This window comes from Grammomys surdaster, unplaced genomic scaffold, assembly GCF_004785775.1.
Source record: "Grammomys surdaster isolate TR1022 unplaced genomic scaffold, NIH_TR_1.0 125977, whole genome shotgun sequence".
Classification (NCBI taxonomy): domain Eukaryota; kingdom Metazoa; phylum Chordata; class Mammalia; order Rodentia; family Muridae; genus Grammomys; species Grammomys surdaster.
The window spans coordinates 3,735,871-3,758,195 of NW_021620793.1; the positions used below are offsets into that span (position 1 = coordinate 3,735,871).

The 22,325-nt window shown below is 46.9% G+C and overlaps 1 protein-coding gene across 3 annotated transcripts in view; it reads right to left on the minus strand.

Moving 5' to 3' along the window:
- Nucleotides 1–22,325, minus strand: part of Prdm2 (PR/SET domain 2) — a 55,081-nt gene that overhangs the window by 5,913 nt on the left and 26,843 nt on the right. For 2 of the 3 annotated variants that reach the window (XM_028753946.1, XM_028753948.1), the window contains exon 3: nt 17,442–21,822. In XM_028753946.1, coding sequence (XP_028609779.1) covers nt 17,442–21,822 — 4,381 coding nt within the window. Of the gene's footprint in view, nt 1–13,153; nt 14,667–17,441; nt 21,823–22,325 lie in introns of those variants that run through there. The other variant, XM_028753947.1, reaches the window with a different exon arrangement.

A 22,325-nucleotide genomic window follows, 5' to 3' on the forward strand; every position in this document is an offset into this window, starting at 1 on the left:
AGAGAGAGAGAGAGACAGAGACAGAGAGAGAGAGAGACAGAGACAGAGACAGAGAGACAGAGACAGAGACAGAGAGAAAGACAGAGACAGAGAGAGAGACAGAGAGAAGACAGACAGATGGAGAGAAAGAAGAAAAGAAGAAAGGAATAATAATAATAAAGTAAGAAGAAGAGGAAGAAGAGGAGGAGGCGAAGGAGAAGGAGAAGAAGAAGAGATGACAGCTAGTAGGGGAGAGTGGGAGTCAAAAAGGGAGAGGAGAGGATAATGGGAGGTGAATATGATCAAATTATATTATATACATGTATCAAAACATCATAATGAAACCTATTATTATGCAATTATGCATAACTAATATGTGCAAATAAACCCCACAGCATCCAGGCTCCTGCCCTGTGGCCTATAGAGGAACCGCTCTGTGTCCAAGGGAGTTGGGTTCTAGGGCTCAGGCCTCAGGCTGCCAAAGGACTATGTTCCTTTATAGCTCCCAGGAATCTGTGTGAAAGAAACCCAGATAAGATGGTACAGGAGAAATGGGAGGAAGGTCAGAGGAGGGAGGACGGGGATGGGAATGGAGGGAGGTGATACAAGGGCACAGAGGAGCAGCCAGGAGCAGCCATGTCTCAGGCTGTCCGCAACACATCGTCCCTGAGGGAGCCAGTCTGCTTGTTTGTCCTGGTTGCCTCCTCTGAGGTGACAGCGTCCCAGTGGTTACCCTGGTGCTCAAGCACCACCAAGCCTTGGGGAGCTAGGGAAAAGGTGAGGTCACAACAGCTGAGCTTTCTCAGGGACAGGGGACCTGAGACCAAGGTGAAATAGAACCATAACAAAAACTGCAAAAACAACAAGCAAACCAAACCAAAACCAAAAACTTCAAAAGGGGGCTGGAGTGTAGCCCGGTTAGCAGCTTGACCTAAGCTATGGGTTCGAATCTTAGCAGCACATAAAACCCAACTGTGATGGTGCTCGGCTGTCACACCAGCACTCTGCTGGGGAGGCAATCAGAAGGCCGAAGTTATCGTAAGCTACAGCAGGAGTTCGAGGCCACCTTGGGCTACATGAGACCCTATGCTGAAATAAATAAGTAAAAGATGGGTAATTCTATCAATAAGTCATTTTAAAAAATAAAACAGGCAAAAGATACCAAGTCACTGAACAAATTTCAAATATAAACACTGCTAAGTGGCGTAGCGAAAGAGCAGCACACACCATCACCTTCACTGGCCAGAATGAGGTGGCCTTTGCATGTGAGGAGACGTGGCAAACCCAAGAACAATCCCCAGCTTCCACCACAGAGGTTCTTCCCACAATTCCGGAAACCTGCCCAGTCCGCCCCTCTTGAAGCCTCATTCCCAGACCTGATGCATACACAGATCACTGTCCAGCACTGTAAGGGGACCAGAAGCATAGCACAGGGCCTAGGGTGGCAAAGCCTGGCTCCCTGGCCTCATGTGTGGTATACGTAGCCACAAGGCAAACAAGTACACAAGACTCCTCAGCCCATAACTGTTAAGTGATCACTATGTACAGAAATGAAGGCAGCAGGAGGGACTCGGAGAGTGTGCAGAGGGCAGGCAAGAGCTGCAACGTCAGAGGAAGGCTTCAGATGCAACTGCACGTAAGCTGACAAAAATGGATCTTGAAAGCACCTGGGTCTTACAGGTCCTTGTACAGAGGCCCTGAGGTGAGGTGTGTCTAAAACACCAGAGAGGGGAGAAGGAGGGGAAGGGAAGGGGGGAGAATCTTGTAGGCCCTGAATGAAATGAGAGCTTGCTTGTCACTGGTGTGACAACTGTGGGTTTCCAGGGCCAGAACTGGGGAGACCAGCTAGGAGGCACTTGATGCTATGCAGGAAGAAGTGATGGGGGGCGGGAGGTCTGGCCTTTGTGGACTGCTGGAGGCTGAGCTGTGAGAAGCCGCAGGTTTGGACATCCTGGGGTCATGGCAGAAGGCAGGCAGGTAACGACAGGGTTGGACAAGGGGGTGTGAAGAGAACACGCAGTCTAGCTTAGCTCCAGAGCAGGATGAGTTAGTTCATCCTGCTGCTGTGGGGAAGGGACTCCAGGGAGAGCCAGGCCAGTCGGGAGCAGATTCAATTTGAAATGCTGACTAGGCACCCAATGGTACGTCAGGTGTATGGCTGACCAAAGACCCAGACAAGAACATATATTTGGGACTTGTCAGCACCCAGAGATGAAGGGAGGGAGGGGAAGGGGCCCAGGGGCCCAGGGTGCGATGGGATATGGGGAGAATGGGAGTGAGCTACATCAAGGTATAGAGTATCTTGGGAACGGGTAACAGTGACCACCGTTAGGGTGGTACACCACCAAGTCCCAGAACCACCACACGTTTAGTCTCTCAGAGGTCAGTGTTAGCCTTGGGAGCTGTGATTCCACAGCTGATAGAGACAAATGCTTACCAGCCCTCCAAGACAGGGCTGAGGTCTCGAAAGCACACGTAGGCTCCATGACTAGGTCATCAGAGCAGGGTGAAGACCTTGGAGCAAACAGCTGACTTGGAGGGACAGGAGTTCTCCAAGGCATGAGGGTGACTGCTGGGTCTCTGCCTGGCCTTCACCTGGCTCACATCTCTCTCTCTCTTATGCAGACTATGTTGGGCCTCTCATCAATGTCTTACTCATCTCTATAAATCTGTGGCACAGTTCACTGGGAATTAGTACTGGATATTCTGTATTATGCCAGAGGTAGGGGGAGGGAGGACAAAGGTGTGGAAACTGGTGTAGAGGGAAGACAAGCCTGAGATCTATGCTGAAATCCTCTGTGTACAGAGTGAAGGAGCCACCTTCAGGAACGCTGGTCACTTGGTGTCACCCACTGTTGTAGGCGTCTCTGTGTGATCCAGGAGGCCCCTTCCATTCAGAGCCTAGCTCTGCCTCTGCCTTGCCTTGGAGCCTCCAAAAGATTCCTCCACTTCTCTGAGCCACAGGAGACTCACCTGCAAAATAAGTATCTCAAGAAGAGGATTCGTGAGCTAAACTGGGGGGTCGGGGAGGGTGCTATTTTTGGTCCCTTGCAGGAGTTTCTTTAAGCCCCTGCCCTGTAAGGCAGGGCACCATGATCCTGTCTTACTGGGGGGAAACAAGAGGTTCAGAGGGGTGGAGGCACCAGCTGGCAACGTTTACACGGAAGCAGTCAAGATACGAATCCAGAACCATTTGCTCCCAAGCCTATTTGCAACCCTGACATAGGCCTGGCAGCAGTAAAGATGAAGGGTTCTTTGGTGTGGGGTTCCTCTGCCCTAGATCTGCTGAGAGATCTCAAGGAGCAAGTTAGGCCTACTTTGAGCAGTCCCTTTCGAAGCTCAGAGGAAGCTGGGAACAGATGCTCTTCAACCCAGATGCTCAAGGGGACTCCAAGTCATGCTTAAAACACGCAAGATAGAGCTCACAGCCTTAGATATTCAGACTTGGCTTTTTTTTTTTTTTTAAATCTCCCATAGGTCAGCACTGGAAATTTGAGAGCAGGCTCTGAGAGTTGGTGAGCTCCAAAATGAGGTCCACAGATGGGCAGCACAGTAACCATGAGATGCAGTGGGACCTACAGATGCTCAGAACCAACAACCCTGGGCCAGAAGCCTTAAAAAAAAAAAAAAACCAACAACCTGAGGGGGAGGAGGGGATGCTGAAGCTGTGGAGACCTGTAGCTGAGGACAGGTAGAAGGAGCCTGATGTGCAGATACTTCCTGATCTGGATTGGGGCTAGTGTCTAGTAGCTGTAAACAAGTCCCTCTATGCCCAGAGTCTGGAAGAAAAGGCAGGTGGGCTCCTGAGGGGCGGAAAAATACTGGTCCTCCTGGGAGGCCAGATGGCTCAGCAGGTTAAAAATGCTTGTGGTATAAGCTTGAATAGCTGGGTTTGATTCCTGAGATTTACATTAAAACGCCAGATATTGTGCATAACTGCAATCCCAGTACTCCTACAGGGGGACAGAAACAGGAGACTCATGCGGACACTAACACGTCAACCAGACAGTGTTGTAGAAACAAGAGCAATCTTGTCTCAAAATGAAGTGGAATGCACCATGAAATGAATACATACACACACACACACACACAAAATAATTTTTCAAATTAAAAAAAAAAACTACAAAGGAGAGAAATTCTTGGGCCTGGCTGGTTCAGATTCCTTTAGTTTGGGACACCTGAGGTCTCTGTGGTCCTATGATACTGGGACAAACTGCAGTTGACATGGGCAGTTGGCAAGCACAGCCTAGGTTCCTACTTTCTGGGTCTCTTTTAGTTAGTCTTCTCTTCAACACTGTAAGATGGCCACGTCCTTTTTTATGGCTGAGGGCTTCTCTTCTTTTCCAACAGGTCCACAAGGCCCTGGCCTCTCTCACCCGAAAGGTCTTATTTATTGAGCTCTGCCTTGTTGGGCCTTCTAGGTCAAACCTGTTTGGTCTGAACTTGAGATGTCTAGTGTGTGGTAAGCTCCTAACACTTGACCCAGTTAACAGGAAGGCTGGCAGGCCAGCCAGGCCTGAGGACCTCAGCCAAGGAAGCTGCCAGTGGGGAAACCCCTATGTGGATGCCTCTCCCGGCCAGTAGAAGAAGAGACCAGCCTAGTTCATGGTCAAACAAGGAAGCTGAGCCAGAAGCTGCAAGGGACTTGCTCAAAACAGTGCAATGTGGTACTCTTAGTAAGGGAACCAGGACTGGCTCTGACTCACTAGGGCAAGAGCGGGTAGAGTGTAGGTAGCCCTAGGAACACGGAAGTGAGCTTGGGAGTCAGGTAATGGTCTTGACTGGATAAACTCTTCTTTCCCTTCCAGCTGAGCCAAAACACACCAATCACGAAGAAGCCAAAGGGTAGTTTGTATCTGTCCACTTCCTGCCTATGGGACCATCACTGTCATGGGCACAAAGAACATGCATCCTGCCACAGTAAGGAACAAATCCACATCCAAGCTCTCTACACAGCTATGCCTACAACATGCAGGTTACCATTCCCAAGAGTCAAATTCTCCAAGCACCTGCATCCCAGAAGGTTTCACTCTGCAGGAGTCCTGCCCAGAACCTGGGTCAAGGTGCCTATTTTTTTACAACTCTGTGAATTCATGTGCAGGTTCAGACCTCTCCCACAGACCACACCCCCTACTCTACCTAGTGCTGCCTCTTAGTTTCAGGGCCATCATCTCCGCAGGAACCCTGCTACTGCATAGCAACGATCTCCTCAGCTTTCTCCTCTCTCCAGCTCTCTCAAATGCAACATCCAGGTTCTCCTTTCCCTCCAGCTGAGTCAAAACACACCATTTGCAGTGAAGCTGAGAAGAAAATAAATACGTGTGCCAGGCAATACCGACTGCCAGAAAATTAAGACAACCAGTGTGGAAAATCTAAAGAGGGATGGTCTTCCCTGGACGTTACTCTGGAACGTTCTGGAATTGCTCTTTTCAGTGACAAAGTCCTTTGGAGATGCTGAAACATCATTAGGACCTGTCTTTCAAAGATGAGCTTAGCCAAAGATGTCAAAAGATGAGGTGAGTACCAGGGCAAAGCAAGGCTCAACCTTGCCCAGAGGTGAGCAGCTCCCGAAGGCCTTATTGCTCCCACCTCCACGGAGAAGCCTGGTGTTCCTGGCTGGCAAACGTTGTCCCCTGACAGGGCTGGCACTGTCACTAGAAAAGCATGCTTACCATGCGAGCATGGGCATTCGTCAATGGGAATGGAGTTGCCAAAAGAGAAGGGACACAGTGGGACGAAGGCCAGGCCCCGCCTTCAGCTTGTGTGCCTTCCCCCGGAGTCCTCACCCTGTCTGGCGCCAACCTCAACAGTTTAACCTGCTCCACAAACTGTATGAGACAGTGTGGCCTCAGGTCATCTGTCCCACCCTGGGCTGCTTCTCCCAGCTCACTGGGTGGAGGCCTTCCAGAAAGGCTTCTCCTGGCTGGGGACAGACAACCTGGCCCAGCTACACGCTGCTTCTGACATGGGGAATACGCGGGCTTGCAGCCAAGCGGAGACGGGTATAGAATGGCATTCCTTCCATTTCCTCCCCCTTACCTGCCCTTGCTAATGGCATGCTGGGGGCCTTGTTCCCTGAAATGTATTCACCACGAACTGTGAAATGGGTATGCCAGCACTTCTGACAGGGTAAGCACTTGCCCAAGCACAGATACCTGGCTTGAGGAACCAGGACTGAAGCCCAAGCAGCATAGACTGCCAAGGCAGCTCAATACAGACTCAACTTCCTTCTTTCTCCCATTTATCTCACTCATAGGCGCTACCTGATGCAGCCGTGAGCCAGGCTCAAACACTGCACACTCAGGGAGGCAGAGGGGGATGGTCTCCAAGGAGATGGATTTGTTCAGGGGCCTATGCTAAGCCTCAAGAGGACAAACATACAGTCAATTTTGTGTGCATGTCAAAGACAACAGCCTCAGGTGCTGTTCCTCTGGTGCAGTCCACCTTGTTTTTAAAGACAGGATCTCTCCTTGGCCTGGAAGTCATCAAGAAGTCTTGGCTATCTGGCCAGAGATCTCTAGGAATCCACTCATCTCTGCCTCCCCAGGGCTGGGACACAAATGAACCATATAGCACTTCACTTGCTTTCAGGAACAGTGTTACTTTCATTAACGATTCCTGGGAAGCATACACTGGCTCAGGGGTGGTCAAGATTTACAAAGGCATCAAGCTGTAACCACTGGGTACAGTATGCTGAGGGGACACTAAAAGCAAATGAGCTCAACTGTATCGTTCTGTCCATAGCTCGTGTCACAGCAAAAGGCCAGAGAGTTTCCGGGCGTCCCCACCTTGCCAGCTCCTGTGCTTTGACACCTTAGGCAACAGTGAACATGTGACACACTCAGTGACTGAGAAGACCTGTTTTCCTCATCTGCACCATCACCCTTTGATTCTGCCAGCTGCTTTATTCTAGCAGCTCTGACTCATGGGCGTGATGGAGAAATCACTAAAGTGAGTGAACATGAGGCTGTGGAACGAGGCTTTGGAGACATGTTCAAACACGGACCAGCCAAGTGGGCATAGCACTGTGCAAATCAGCCAACGCAGAAATCAACCAAGGGCTTCCTTATTCTGGGTAAAAAATCCGAAGACACATTGAGGAGTGTCTGCAATGTATTGTGGGTAGCTGTACTGGAAAGCAAGCCCTCAGAAGGCAAGCATCAGGACTAAAGTAGGAGACGATCCTATTTCCAGCTCCCAAACTTGGATAAATATAATCAAAAACTGTGAAAGCCTATATGGCTAGCTCAACTCCCTACATTCGGGAGGCTTGGCTGAGGTCAAAACTTGCCTGTAAGGCTTCAGGTCTGTGCCGTGTACCAGTGTGGACTCCTGACTCTGAATTAATGAATGGTGTGATGCTGTTCTGCCAGCACATAAAGCCTCTGCTGATTGTTGAATTAGTTCTCATGTTTTCTAAGCATGTACATGTGTGAGTACACGTGAGTGCACATGAAAGCCAGAAGATAAACTTGAATGCCATTCTTAGAAATGCTGTCCGTGTCCTTTGAAATAGCTAATTCTCAATAGCTTGGAGCTTGCCAGGTAGGCTAGACTGAATGGCCACCGTGCCCTAGGGGGAAATCTGTCTCTGCCTCCCTGAAGGGATTGAACGCAGGTGCTTATGCTTACAGAGCAAGTTCTTTACCCACTGTGCTATCTCCCCAGACCACACCATGAATACTCACACCCTTGAGGACTTAATTCTGAGGCACTAACCTTCAGTCAGGTTTGTCAAATCACCTGACTCTACAAAGTAGCCCTTGTCTCTCACTAGATTATTTCAACAGCCCCAAGAGTCACATTTTAACCCAAAACTACTAGAGTTAGTTTCATTAGGAGGTCTTTCGAGTAGCTATCGTACCCTAAAAATTTATTTTCCTTCGGCTATCCCACAAGTTTTGCGTCTGTATAGCTGTCGGGGCTGTGGCGGGTGCTAGGGACGAATGGGATGGGTGGGTGGCACACCAAGCTGGCCCAAGTAATGATTCAAGTTTCTATTTCCTCCTCAGGAAACTGCAGAAAGACAGACAAGCCAGAGAACCCTCAGTTCTGGGTTTAGGAGAGCCCTGGACTTCGACGCTGTCCCTGACTTGTCAGTCACTAGAGGGTTATAAAGACCAAGAGAAAACACGCATGAAAAAGCCTGACAACTGAATTCTATAACCAAGGAGGGACAGTAAAAGCAGGAGGAGTGCAGATTTAAAACCGGAAGGAAATTACATGATGAGTAATAAGATGGAAAGGACTCCACTGTCTGGTTACAACACACTTGGGAAGCTAATTTCAAAGTCTCAGGGTTTAGCATGTCTAGAACTTTCCCTAAGCTTCCCAGGGATCTGGGTCAGTCACAGAATGGTAGTTTCTCGAGCTGAAATTAAAACCATTGAATACTCCAGCAAAACACTCCCCTCACCTAAGCAGGTCACACACGGCTTGGAATGTTACCCCAGTGGCTCCTAGTGACACCAATGGGCTTTCAAGAAGAGAAGCGCTTAAGGGGAGCAACAGAAGCCATTCTGCACAGCAGTTAATCACCATGCCTGGGCTCAATCCCAACAGCACTGGAGGTAAGCAGTAAGCAGGGGTTTCTTCAGCAGCCCCCTCCCCGCAAAAGTCCCTGAGTGACCATCACCACGAGACTGCTCAAAGCACATGCCATTCACTTCACACGGAGCCAGTTCCTGCACGTCACCTGGCAGTTACTCAGCAATACCTCCCAAGATTATGTTACTTTGGTACTTGACACCGAGTGGGTGTTCACAGTCACTACCGGGCCTTCCCAGGAGCCTGTGTCACCTTCATTAACACTCACGGCCACCATGGGTAGAGGCCTTGTTCTGTAGTGCTCCTTACTGACAGAACCAAGGGAATCTTAGTTCAGCTAGTTCTTCCGACTCCACTCCACTGAAACAAACTGAGTTCTGGACAGCAATGCGTGTGTGTTGAGCTGCATCAAGAAGAGTTATAAAAATGAGTTTAATACAACTAGGCTGCTCCACACTGCAGCTCAGCACGGCAGCTTGATCCGACTGCTAGGTGTGAGGTCCCCTTACATTAGTGTAGAACAGGATTCAAGTACTGTCACCTCTCCCTCTGGGTTACCTGTACTGAGAATTCTACTTTCCCCAGGTCCCAGGAGAACAGAGAGTGGAGTCCCACTATACACTCATAAGAGATGTCACACAAGGAAACAGTGGGTACTTTTGCTCAACAGGACTGGTGTATTCCAGGCTTCATCTCTAAGCCCCGGGGCACAGGAGTGTTCTCTGGTTCCAGAGTAAGATGTAGAATATAGCTAGATACCTGATGGCCCACAGGGATGTTTTCTGATTGGCAGGAGCTAGGGGCCACACTAAAAACATCCAGTCATTAGACGATAACAGACGCTATCTGAAAATGTCCCTGCTTCCTAGCTGGGCTGGCAGTGGATGTCCCTGGTTATAAGTGAGAAGGGGATGCTACAACCACAAAACTAAATCCAAGAGGCTGACATGACATCACCCCAACAAGGAATACAGAAATGTATCTCAACAAAAAACGGCTCTGAAAACAATGCAGGGACTATATCTGAAGGCTGACATACATTCTTGTTGCTTCTGTGTGCTGCAAATTCTACGTCCCTATGAAGAGAGTCCTGTTTAAAATGTACATTTAGGTTGGTGCTGACTCAATACATTATTAAAGTAGTTCTCCAGCTTTACAGTCAATGTCTAAATACTGCTAGGAGATTCCTGCTCAGAACATAAACCTACACTTCACAGTCCCAGACTCTGTGGCTCCCGAAATAACATTACATTCTTGCTCCATCCAACAACTCGGGGAGCACTTATCACAAGATCCCTGGAGAAGTGGCTTCTTTAGCAAGCTTTCGGCTCTGGTTTGATGGCAGAAGACTAATGTCACAGATGTTTATGTTTCTTGTGACATCTGCCTGGATTTCTTATCACTTTCCATCAGAGGCTTAAGACGGACATCAAGACAGCACAAGTGAGGCAGAGAACATGAGTATTTTCAAGACCCTCATGGCTCAAACTTGAACCTGATTTTTGGAATTGCACTAAGTAATTTAATGCAGTCACGTAAGCTTAACCCTACCCCATCTCTATCTAGTTCTCAAGATTAGTCAGAGAGTAAGTGAAGCTTACAGAGACCCTTAAGGCCCTAACACTCTTGTTACAATATGGGGGAAGGAAACGCTGGTTTAGTTCCTAGCACATGACAACTCACAACTCACAGGCAGCACATACACAAACACAGGCAAAACTCTCACAAGACAAGCTTCAGATAATCTAAAAATAATAATAATACGATAGGTAGATCTGAGTTTGCATGTAAGGCAGTTTGCTGAGGCTGGAGGAGGCTCTAGCGGCCTTCCTTTGGGGTTAATACACAGCCGACTCTGGTCTTCTGGCAGTCTCTAGCTGACTTAAGAATCATTGTCAAATGCAAAAGATGTGATGCTAAAAACTTGATATGTGAGTACACTTGGTTCCTGTTGCAGTCAACTGTTGATGAAGCAAAGGGTTCCCCCTGAGCATGGCAGTGTGGTGACAGCCCGCCTAGTCTGAAGGGAAGAACAGAAGGACAAGGGAGGTGAGGCAGAACTGCCCCCCTCCCCCAGGGCAGTCTCTTCAGCCACACTGTTCCTTTAAAAGTAATGAAACTGAAACTCACAAAGATGATCCAGTGGGACAGCTCCTAGAGCAACCCTAATATTTCTGGAATAGGAAAGGGGCACTGGGAAGGGAGGCCAAACAGGTAAGTGATGAGCAGAGGGATAGGCTGTGGCCCCAAGGCACAACTGAGACTACACTTTACAGCCGCTGATGCCTTCCTTAACCACAGTCACAAACCCCAAGTTTTGTCCTATTCATTTTTTTTCCTTATATGACACTGACTGCTTTTTAATCTGGAATCTTAATGCAACAAAGGTGTCATCTTCAACCTCAATCTGGAACTGTTATTTGGTATTCCACACCACTGTTCACTTACGTTCCTGGCAGGTAGACCCAAGGCTGAGGAGGCTGTGGTTATCCCTGCTCCCCTACATACACCCCAGCCCTGTGCCACCAATGCATGTACCCCCAAGTCCCTGGTTCAGAGTCCAGAGTTCAAGACTGATTCCTTGCAGAGTGCTACCTCTCCAGATCTGTCCTGCAGGATGGTCATGAGGCACCAGGAGACTGAAGAACCCACAGATCCCCACGGACCTAGCTACATACTCAACTCTTGTGCATGCGCTGAGATTATTCGGAATGTTTAAAGCAGAGAGCCACTGTCCGGTACCTCTGGGTCTCATAGTTTATGTTGATGAGAGGCTGGCTAAGAGAGAGCTCTTCAAGTGAATTGCAGAAGCCCTGGGCGAGGCCAGAAGGGATGTGGTTCTCTCATAATGGCCTGCCCACACATTCTAGCAGAAATGTCACTGGGCAAGTGATAGTCTCAGGCTGGTGTCCGGGAAGAAAGGCTAGAGATACCAGATCTGGAAATCCAACAGACAAAACTATTCTCCTTGGCCATCAGGTAAGTACTAAGGGGACCTGAAAGGTGGCCTGCATATTCACATAATCCTCTACATCTACCTGGGTTCTAATCTGTTTTCAAAGTTAACTGCCCTCTATGAAGTTTCTTAGAGTCAAGTCAGAGCGAACCTCAATATCCAGTCACATGTCACATGTCTAAAATGAGCCTCGATATATCAGTAAGCATTTTGATCCAAGTATGAACATCTGCATTTCTGGGGCAGCAACGCTCAAAACACAAAAGTTGGTTACATCTTTCCTGTCACTCGGTTTTGGGACAATACTCCAATTACTAAGAATTTTAATTAACATTTAATTAAGAGGAAAGACCACTAAGAAAAGACAGGCTCACAGCAATTTTGGTTTTTTTTGAGACAGGGTCTTACCATGTACCCTTTCTAGTCTCAAACTCAGAACGCTGCCCGCCTCTGCCTCCTGAACGCTGGGACTAATGCTGTGCAGCACTGGACCTTCCTGGGGTCATGTTAAAGACTCAAAACTAAGTTGACTCTAGAAACTCTTCTTGCCAGGAAATATTATCACAAGTGAGCGTATAAGAGCCATCATGGGATTCATCACTGGAAATGACACAAGGTGCCTTCAAACAGTGAAAGGGACAGAAGGTTCCAATAATTGAGCTTTCTAATGTTTAGAAAATATTTCACTCTGCATAAAGGGTAAGAGCTCTGGAACTGAGCAGCTCCTCCAGACGGACATGGACGGCGTGGCTTCTTGGGAGCTGTTCCATTTGGCAAATGTGTCTGAGGTTCCAGCGCCTGTCAGAGGCAGGGATGCCATAGAGAATGGGGAGCAGCACACCCTGTTCTTTACCAGTGTGGGTGGGACAGCATGCAGGTCCAGCAGCAGTCCACTCCTTGCTTTCTGTATGCTGAAAACTAAGATCTAGAAAACAGCACTCACCCAAGGCTAACCCACCAAACACTAAGAAAGCACAAGGGTACCACGAGTGTATGCTAAGCAGATGGGGGTGGGGGTAGGGGTAGGCAGGGAGCTGCTTCTCTTTCTCAGAGTATCTGGCTTCCTGGCAGGGCATGGCTGTGCATTTGCATGCATTTGTGTACAATGTCCCAAGAATTACTGCTGCAAATATTCCCAATTTCCATTACCCTCCCCTGGAACCTAGTAGGTAGACTTGTGACCATCTGGATACATTGTCAGACCTGCAGTCCCCTCCCTAGAGGAAGGTCAGACTCTAGGATGGGAAGTGAGTGTCAGACTCCAAGAAATAAATGCCTCCTATCCACACTTTAAAACAACAGCCCTTGGAAGAAGGTTAACACAAGCTTCTTTGATTCGTGCTTGGGAGAACAATGAGTATCAATCTGCAAACTAAACTGCAGGCAGCACAGAAACAGCTGAGAGCTCAGATAACAACACCCCCAGTCCTCTGCATTCTTCTCACACTCTACAAGGTACTTCTTGATCCAGCTAAGTGACTACCATCAAAGAGGAATCAACTACAATTAGCAAAACTTGGTTGATCACACACACACACACACACACACACACACACACACACACACACGGGTGGAGAGAGGTCCCAGGCCAATGGCTGACTACACGGTCTACACACCCAACAAGGTCCAAGTGGCCTGTTTCCCCTTTATGGACAAAATGCAGTCCTTTCACAAGTGTTTACAAAGTGTTTATTAGTTACAATGATATAGAATGTATCATCCAATTCTCCCCTAGTTATCAGGTATTTTAAATAACATGAAAAAAGATCTTTCTTAGACATCTGACAAACAGAGGATGTATCCATGCTAACAGGGCAAAGTAGCTAACATCACTCTTGTGTGTCTGTAATAAAGTCTGTCAAGGCTACATTGGTTAAAATCAATGAACAATCCCTTTTGTATGTCAAATTATAAATTTTAATGTTTTCATTAGAATAATCTTGATAGCACTTTGCGACAAGAAGCAATAAAATAACTAACAGCAAACTTGAGTACAGCGGACACTGTCCAGATTAACAATGCAAACACAAATGTAAGCTGCAAATCACATAATACAATTGAAGCACCCAAAACAATTTAAATAATTTTAAATATTTTATTTTTAAACTGCTACAAATGCTTTATACAGTATTCCAACATAAAGTCTCCTTAACAGAAATGTAACAAAATGGGAATGATCGTGAAAGGTTAAAATGGCACAAATTCATCAAACAAGTATTAAACTACAAATTTTAAGAGGTAGATTACTTTTAAGGTTGAGTACAAAACACAGTATGAATAAAATGTAGCCATTTTCCACCACCTCAGTCATTAATCTGGGGGAAGCATCAGTACTCATGGAGAAGTGGTGCTGACGTGCTTCGAAAGGAAGAGGCTGATCTGTTGCTTTGAATCTACTGAGACAAGAGTAAGGCCTGGTGTGCAGATACAAACAGCTAGACAGGCCTAGATGCTTTCTGTGCACTGATACACCGCTACATAGCATCTCATTATACAATAGCTATAAATTAGTGCCAGATAGTGAGAGGATAACGTCCAGCTGGACACATAAACATGACACTAACAGAGGCATGAGAAGGAGTCCTATCCAGTCTGGGTTCCTCTGCATTATGCTGGCAATCTGCTTTTGATTTTTTTTTTTAAAAAAAAGGAGAGAGGGATAGGGATCAACTAAACGCCTCTCTGTATAATTCACATGAAAGAAAGGCATCAAGGGCTGGTGTAAGCAAGCATTTTTAAGGTGGGTGCACCCAATCTGTCATCCCTGAAACTAGGACCACTGATAAAACAAGGGCACTTGCTTTGCAAGGTTCAGTTCAATTGCTCTCTTAGCTGCCCTCTGCCAGACTCACGGGCCACACTCAGAGTTGAGTTGCCGGTCCGGTGATGAGGAAGAGCCAGTCCATCTAGCCCATCTGATGGCACCCTTCTCTTTGGATCTCAATCCCCTGAGAGCCCAAAACATAAGTGAGCTCCACCAAAGAGACGGATGCCTGACACTAACCAGGGCAAGAAGCCAGCGGGAAACAGCTGTATGTTACAGCTTTTGAGTCAGCTTCAACTGGTCTTGCAAGCTGGGTAGATTTCGTATCCTTTGCCGTAGTGCTTATCCTAAGTTGAGCATGCAATATCTTTTAGTCAGTTAAGGTTTGTTTTGTGGGGGGGACTTTTCTACAGGAAGTTCCTAGAAAATAAGAAAACTGAAGATAAATGACAACATACACAACCTTGTATGAACTGACCACATTAAAGAAAAAGGTGAGGAGACTGTAAGACAAATGTCACCAAAACAGAGACACATAAACCACTCTAATAGCTAGGAACTCCACTCCTGCTCCAAAGACATAGGGCTGTTTCCCACCCAGGGTTTGCAGTGGGGTAGGGGTGGCTTGATGGCTCACCACCTGGTGGTGGTGGCAGTGGAGAAACTGTCCTGGAGTTGCTTCTTCTCTAGCTTTCTAACTTCTGGACACGGGGGTGGGGGCTGTCATGAAAAATGGAGATGTCGTTTGGATAGAGCAGCTCTTTGGATTACATGGGAGAGCATGGGAAGAGTCTGCTCTCCTTTCTGGAAAGGAGGTCTCAACAACACATCCAAAGGCAGTAGCAACAAGGTCCAGGCAGACTGTGATAGACTCAGGGAGAGGCTCACCTGTTTTTCTGGTGGCTTTGTTGTGAAAAAAGCATTTGGAGCATATGGCTCTTATCCTGGAATGGGAAACCAGCTGTGGGGTCCTGCGCTCAATGCTGGGTTCTGGCTACATCCACATCCTTGGAAAACTGCAGAAAGCTATGCTGGCTTTCAAATGTCAAGTGCCTGATGCTGGACATGACTTGTAATCATAGTTTGCTGTACCAACAAGCAGGAAAGGAACAAGCTACGTGTTCTTCAGAGCTGAGGACAGCAAACCAGAGTACATGGAAGTTTCATGCATGACAGTTCCTTGCATCACGGAGTCTCCACTAAGTCAACTGAGACAAACACTGGAGCTGAGGACCACTGTCAGTAAACATTCCTCCCTAGTCAGCACACAACACACAAGCACCGAGAATGAGCTCAGGCTAGTCTGTAGCAGCCCTGAGTTAGAGGACACCTAGTGTATGGATGCCAGCAGCCAGGAACCCTACTGTTGTCTACATGTTTACTAGGGATACTAATGACAGAAATACACTCTGCAGAAATGCCCACTCTTATGTCTAGATAGTCAAACATAATGTTCAATTAGACATTTGGTTTTTAATTGTCTAAAACAACTCACAAGGTCATAGTCCCTTGGTAAGTATCTCGTATGATGTCTCTCATCCTGCAGACCTGTCTATAGCACAGGGGCAGTGACTCACAAAGGTAAAGGATTAAGTCATCGGGAACAACTCACTGTGTCTGTTACTGAGCACACAACTTATGATTTTGTTATCTATAGCTGTAAGTGGTGCTTTTTAGGCCAACTTTTAACTCCAGCAGTATAATTCTGTTAACTATCAAAATAGTTTAAAATCCACTGGAGCGAGAAAAGAAACCCATTTCAGGGCATATTAACTTTAAGGAGTCTTTAAAACAGCAGGTAAGAGTGAAGCAAGTGAACTTTATATACATGCACACTCAGCTTTTACATGTTCATACATTCACCCCTGAAAAAGTCTACAGGATCCAGTACAAAACAGTTCATTCTTTTAGAAAACACTAGAAGAAAGTACATTCTAAAACATCAATCACCTGCATGGTAGCCCATGGAAATGATGGTTAAATAATGTTAACTTGGTGTGGAATTCCCCAGAACAGAAGCCAGTAACAAGTAAGGAGCACTGACGGCTGAAAACAGTGACCCAGATTGATAGCAACTAACACTCAGCATGATTTGAAGTACCTTCAAAACAATCTCAGTCCTTCAGCCCTACAGGAAACTGATGAAACTCTTGTATCCAATGTCTTGAGCTTTCTTTGCTATGCTTCAAGGCACACAGCACCAAAAATTCTGAGTGACACTGGAACCTTGGTATGCTTAGGTCTTCTCCAAAAACAAGTCACTCCACAGCTGTCCCTAACTCTGTTTGCTTCCAATACCCAGAATTACAGCCATGACAGCCTAGAATCAAGAAAGGCTGCATAGAAAGTGTCCAAGTATTTACAGATTAGCTTTCTGATGGCCACTGACCTGTGGACATAATTTGGGAATGAGAAGGAATTCCAAGTGTGTATCAACTCAGCTTGAGAAGTCAATACAACAGATCATACTAGGGCCACATCACTCTGTCCCTGAGAACCATATGTATGTGGGGAGAATACGGAATAAGGCAGTGAGCTCAGCTCAGATCTAAAATGAAACCTAACATTACAGGAGAAGCACTGAGCCCTAGGGCCTGGCCTGCTCTTCTTCCCCATTAGAACCTCGATTGCTGATCTCACTATGGCTGTAGGCAGAGGGCTGGAGGGGAATATAAGGCATTTTTAAGATATATGGTTATTTTACTTTAAGCAACATGGAAAAACTTTTAAATTCCAACACCAGCAAATGGAAGCATTAATAACAAACAGTTTTAGACATTATTAACTATGCTTAAGTCACAAACTATTAAACAAGAGTGCACTGCAGTTGCTAATAGACTTGTGACCCACTTAACCTCCAGGAGCAATGTAGGGCCAGGAACTAATATGAGTGTCACTGGAACACTGCCCAAGATATAAATTAAGAGAACTTCACCTTTTCACACAGGGAACTGGGTTCAAGTTCCATCCAGAAATTAAAGAAATGGTACCACTTTGTGAGTACTAAGTCTACTAAGTCTGAAATAAAATGTATTTATTCATCTGTACAGCAGTCAAAGCAGCAAGGGTATCCTACAAATTATGCAAGTGCCACTTTGCTAAAATGCTCATGTCAGTATTTTACAGGAGGAAAGACATCCTCCAGGCCAGCTACAGCTCTCCAGCAGTCCTCACCTCCCCGAGCTCTGGGCTTACCTGAAGTCCTTCAGCTCATGCCTGGCACTGCTGTCCTCTCTCCTGCTTTCACTCAGGTCCGCAGCAGCTGCCAGCTGAAGGCTTCGGGTGATTGGGCCCCCGTTCCGCTCTCTAGATTTTACTATGAACCGGTCTGTTCTTTTCTTACTGGCCAGGGCAGTCTTGCTTTGTAGAACAGCTTTGCTCTTCTGCACTCTCACATGCAGACTTCGCGATGATTTGCTTGAGAGCTGAGTAGAATGACTCTTGGCAACAGCTTTGGATTTTTTGCCCTCAACATGAGTAATTTTGGCCATTCTTATGGGACTAGAATTCCTCAAGGATGAAGAACTTGCTTTTTTGGATTTGACTGAAGCTGAAAATTTGACATTCTGTTTTGATCTGAAGGATGAGGAGGGCACTGAGGCTTGGGCAGGGCCTGTACTCCGAGCTCTGGTCTTGCCCAAGGGCGCTTGCATGCTCTGCATCTTGATCTCTGTATCTGCAGTCCGCCTCCGGGGATTGCTGCTACTGCTTCTGTCACTGCTAGCAGATGATGCGTGGCCACCTTTCTTAGATGAATGGGAAACTTTCCTTTTGGAAGGAGAAAGAGGTTTTTTAGGACAGCTGAAAGCGGCATGCTTATTCAGGCTGCCGATGTATGTGAACTCCCTGTCACAGTAAGGGCAGATATGCGAAGATGCCTCCGAAGTATCCCTCAGGTCTGCCTTCTGCTTTGCAGATCTGTTCTTCTGAAGGATTGCTTTCTGTACCAACTGGTTTTTTTTCTTCAATGCACTTAGCTTGAGCTTATTTGGAGACATTTTGTTGAGTTCAACATTGAAGCTCAGTCTCTTGGGCTGCCCCATTCGTCTGAAGGCATTTTTCCCAGAGTTGTCTAAATCTAACACTCCATTTTTGGGCTGCACAGTTTGTTTCAGGGGCACTGGGTTTTTCTTAGGAGTGTACCTCTTCTTGTCACTCGCAGATGCACACGCCAAGATATGCTTATGTAGCTCGGGCATATTATCAACACCCTTCCCACACTTTGTGCAGCGAATGGCAGTAGTGAAAGTCTGTGGAATATTGTGGGTGGTGAAGTTTGTGGCCGTCACCCCAATCCCCATAGGGTTTCGATGGTGGTACTGAAACGGAGGTGGTTTAAAGCTCGGGTAATGCTGGTTGAGACCAAGTCGAACATCTGGATCTTTTGTCTTTATTCCAGAAGCCATTATTTTGATGGTCGTGTAAAGCTCTTCAGAGGAATCATTTAACTCCTCCTCTCTAGGAGTTTCCAAAGGCTCTTCTGGCAAACTCGGCATATGCTCTGCATGGGCCTTCGTGGGGTCTGTGAAGTTCTGGGGCCTCAGGGTCCCACTTTCAAACTCATGGTGTGTGCATACCTCATCTGGGTGCAGATCACGCTGGTGCTGCTGTAAATTGCATAAGAAGGCAAATTCTTTCTTACATACAGAACACACAAAGATAGTTCCAACTCCATGAAGCAGAAATCGATGCTCTGACAGATCAGTCTTATCCTTAAAAAGCTGCACACAAAACTCACATTTGAAGGGCCATTCTTCAGCATGAACAGATAAATGTTTGGTTAGGTCTTTAATGGAAAGAAAAGGTGATTCACAGACATTGCAAACAAAGTTTTTGCTGAATGTTTCTTGGATAACACTTTGTCCACCTGCAGGTGTGGCCTCTTCCTTGGGTTTCAGACCTTCACTCTCTGGCTCCTCCTGTTTGAAAGTTATTGCAGGAAGAGATGTTTCCAGATTGTCCGCAGAGGAAACCACAGATGACACTGCTGAGAGAGGGGGTGGTGAGGGGGAGGTGGAGGAACATGAAGAAGAGGAGAAAGAAGAGGAGGAGGAGGAAGAAGAGGAAGAAAGTGTTGGAGGACCAGGGGAAGTAGCAGACATGAGTGGCTCTACAGGAGGAATGGGAGAGGGAGAGGGCGACACTGTTGGGGAGAGAATTGGAAGAGGAGACTGAGCAGTGGCATTTGAGAACGGAGAGGGGCACTGCTGAGGAGAAGCATCAGAAGAGGGGTTGGGGAGAGGGACAGTTGGAAGGAGGGGAGGTGGTGGAGTGGCAACAGTTAGCACAGGAGGGCAGGGGGGAGGGGAAGAAGGCTCTGTGGGGATCAAGAGAGGAGGCAGCTGACCAGAAGACAGGGAGGCTGTCTGGAGAGGGGGTGATGAAGGGCCAACAACTTCAGGTGGAGACTCAGCAGTGGGGGCTGAGCAACTCAAGTCAGGACCAAGCTCAGGATCTGGCTGTGTATCTGGGGATTTACAAGGACTTGGGCTCCTGGTCACCTCTGGTGTGCTTTCTGTAGGTAAGCTAACACCATTATACTCATTGAGAAGAACCTTTTGTAGCATGCAGGTGGTTGGTTTTTTCTTCTTTGCAGCCGGCTGTGCCAAATGGTTCTCTTTGAATTCCTTGCCTTCAGAATCACAAGGCTTTTTATGCACACTGAGATCCAATACAGATTCCCATGGGACTGGAGTCTTGCCTGTACCCTCTGACTTCTGTTTGACCCCGCTGGATAAATCCAGTGGCTGTTGGTTGCACACGCTACCGAAAGTAGAATTGGCCGCCCATTCTTTTGATATTTTGTATTCATCAAAGCAAGGAGGGCTTCCAGTTTCTCTCTCATCTCTCCCAGACAAACTCCACACTGGTGAGTCACTACGACTTTCTAACTTGGGTTTCTTGGAAGTCAGAACTGTGTCTGTCCATGCTGCTTTTCCATCACTTGGTTTCCCAAAGTCTCGAAGGGCAGGGCTGTGCTGTGGAGAACTGGGTGGAGAGCTGGTACGTCTCTTAAACCTACTAGAAGTCACAGGTAACATGGATGCAGGAGCAGATACACACACAGGACCTAACTTAGGCATTTCAGCTGCTGAAATCCCAGCAGGAGGAGTCAGCTTGTCCTGGGTCTGAAGAAGCTGCTTGAGCTTTGAAGACAAATAGACACCCTTCTCTTTATGGAAAGACACCACCTCTGTTGTTGATATGCTCAGAGGCAGACTTAAGGAACATGAGGGTGCTGTGGAATCAGAATCTGTCTCTGCTTTAATTTTGGGGAGCACAGGTGGACTGGCAGTCCTCCGTTTCTTCGACTCACAATTTGTGCTGCTGGGAGACTCTTTAAGAAGATCATCTGTCACAGAGACCTGAGTGCTCTTTATATTTTGAGTAATCTCCACAGTTACTGGAGTGAGCAGACAATCTATGCCATACAAGTGTGCGGAATTAGACTCCATCTCAATCACATCACAATTACTAGTGCTGTTGTTGGTCTGAATCTTACCATCAATATAGTAATTTAGATTTTCAGAGATGTTGCTAGAAATGTCCATAATGTACACATCATCCGTTTCCCCTTCTTCCTCTGGCTCTGTGCTTGGTACATAGACATTCTGGGAGGGCGGGGCCTGCTCTGCTGGTGAATGCTCTTCTAGGAGTCCTCCTTTTCGCCGGACACCTTTAGGAATCAGGTGGCGCTCGTGAACTCTACGCTGATGTCGTCTCATATTGGTGTGAGTTCCAAATACCTTTTTGCAGTATTTGCACGGATGAAGTTCTTTAACTTCGCCATTCTCTTCCACAAAAGATGAATTCAGTATTTCCTGTGAGGTTTTCTCTGAGTTCAAGATTAAACAGTCTTGTCCAAGGTGAGGAGGACTTGACTCATCTTTAGAAATAACATTTTCCCCCTTGCCATCCTCTGGATCCTCTGAGGGCTGTAATGTCATGCTGGGTCTTCTCTTCAACCCCGTCTCGTGCCGTCGTTCATGCCGCCTCCTGTTAATCTGTGTGCCAAACGGTTTCCCACAGTATTTGCACTTGAAAGCATGATTGATTGTGGAAATGTGGATGTGCATGTGACGTTCTAGCCCCTGCTTCGTTGCAAATTTTCTTTCACAATGCTGACATGGAAACATAAATGTTTCCAGCACATCACCGTTGGCCTCCTCTCTAGTTCTGGGAATGTGGAGAGGAGGGGTCATATCTGGAGAGTCTCCAGAAGTTTCATTTGACATGCTCTGTGGTTCTTCTAATAAATCTTCTGGCTTTTCTTCACACCGTATTTCTGGCTCTTTCACAGAGCTTTCATTAGGCATGTCTGCATCTTCCTCCCCATCTTCTCCCAACTCTTCTTCCTCCTCTTCTTCCTCTAGCTCCTCCTCCTCTTCCTCCTCTTCCTCCATATCGTTGACCTCACAATCTGTGACTTCTTGTTTCTCATCTGCCTTTGGCTGTGGCTCACAGGCAGGAAGAGGGATGGCCACCTGTGGAACTGCATCCTGGCTTACCACCTCTGGCAGAAGGGCTGGCTGCTCAGGTGTAGAAGCCAAAGGCCTCTCATCCTCTCCTTTTGGACCTAAGGAGCACAGAGGAACAGAAGCACAGAGATAAAGACACAGTAGCTGCTGTGTAATCAACTCCTATGACTCTACTGCTGGAAGTTGCTAAGATATATGCCAAGCAAAAAATATTTCATTTGGAGGTTGAGCTGGGTGTAAATTCCCTCCATTGACTTAACAAATGAAGGAGACTGCTGAGGACCAGGCAACACTCTGGACACATCAGGACAAGCATGCCCAAGGGTATGAAGTTCTTCTATTCATAAAAACTGGTGCCTACAACTGTGTTGAAATAGCCAGTATTATAATGAGCCTGGTTACAAATTCCAATTTCTCATGATTCAAGTGTACCTGAAGGATGGAACTTGTTCTAGATGATGAAATCCATTCTAGTCAAACAAACTTTCTATCTCTTAGAAGCCTAAGGTGTACTTTACTGAATAAAACAGCCATCTGCAATCACTTATGAGTCTATGCTCATTCCCACCTGAATTAGGCAGGCCAGAAATGGCTTGCTAAT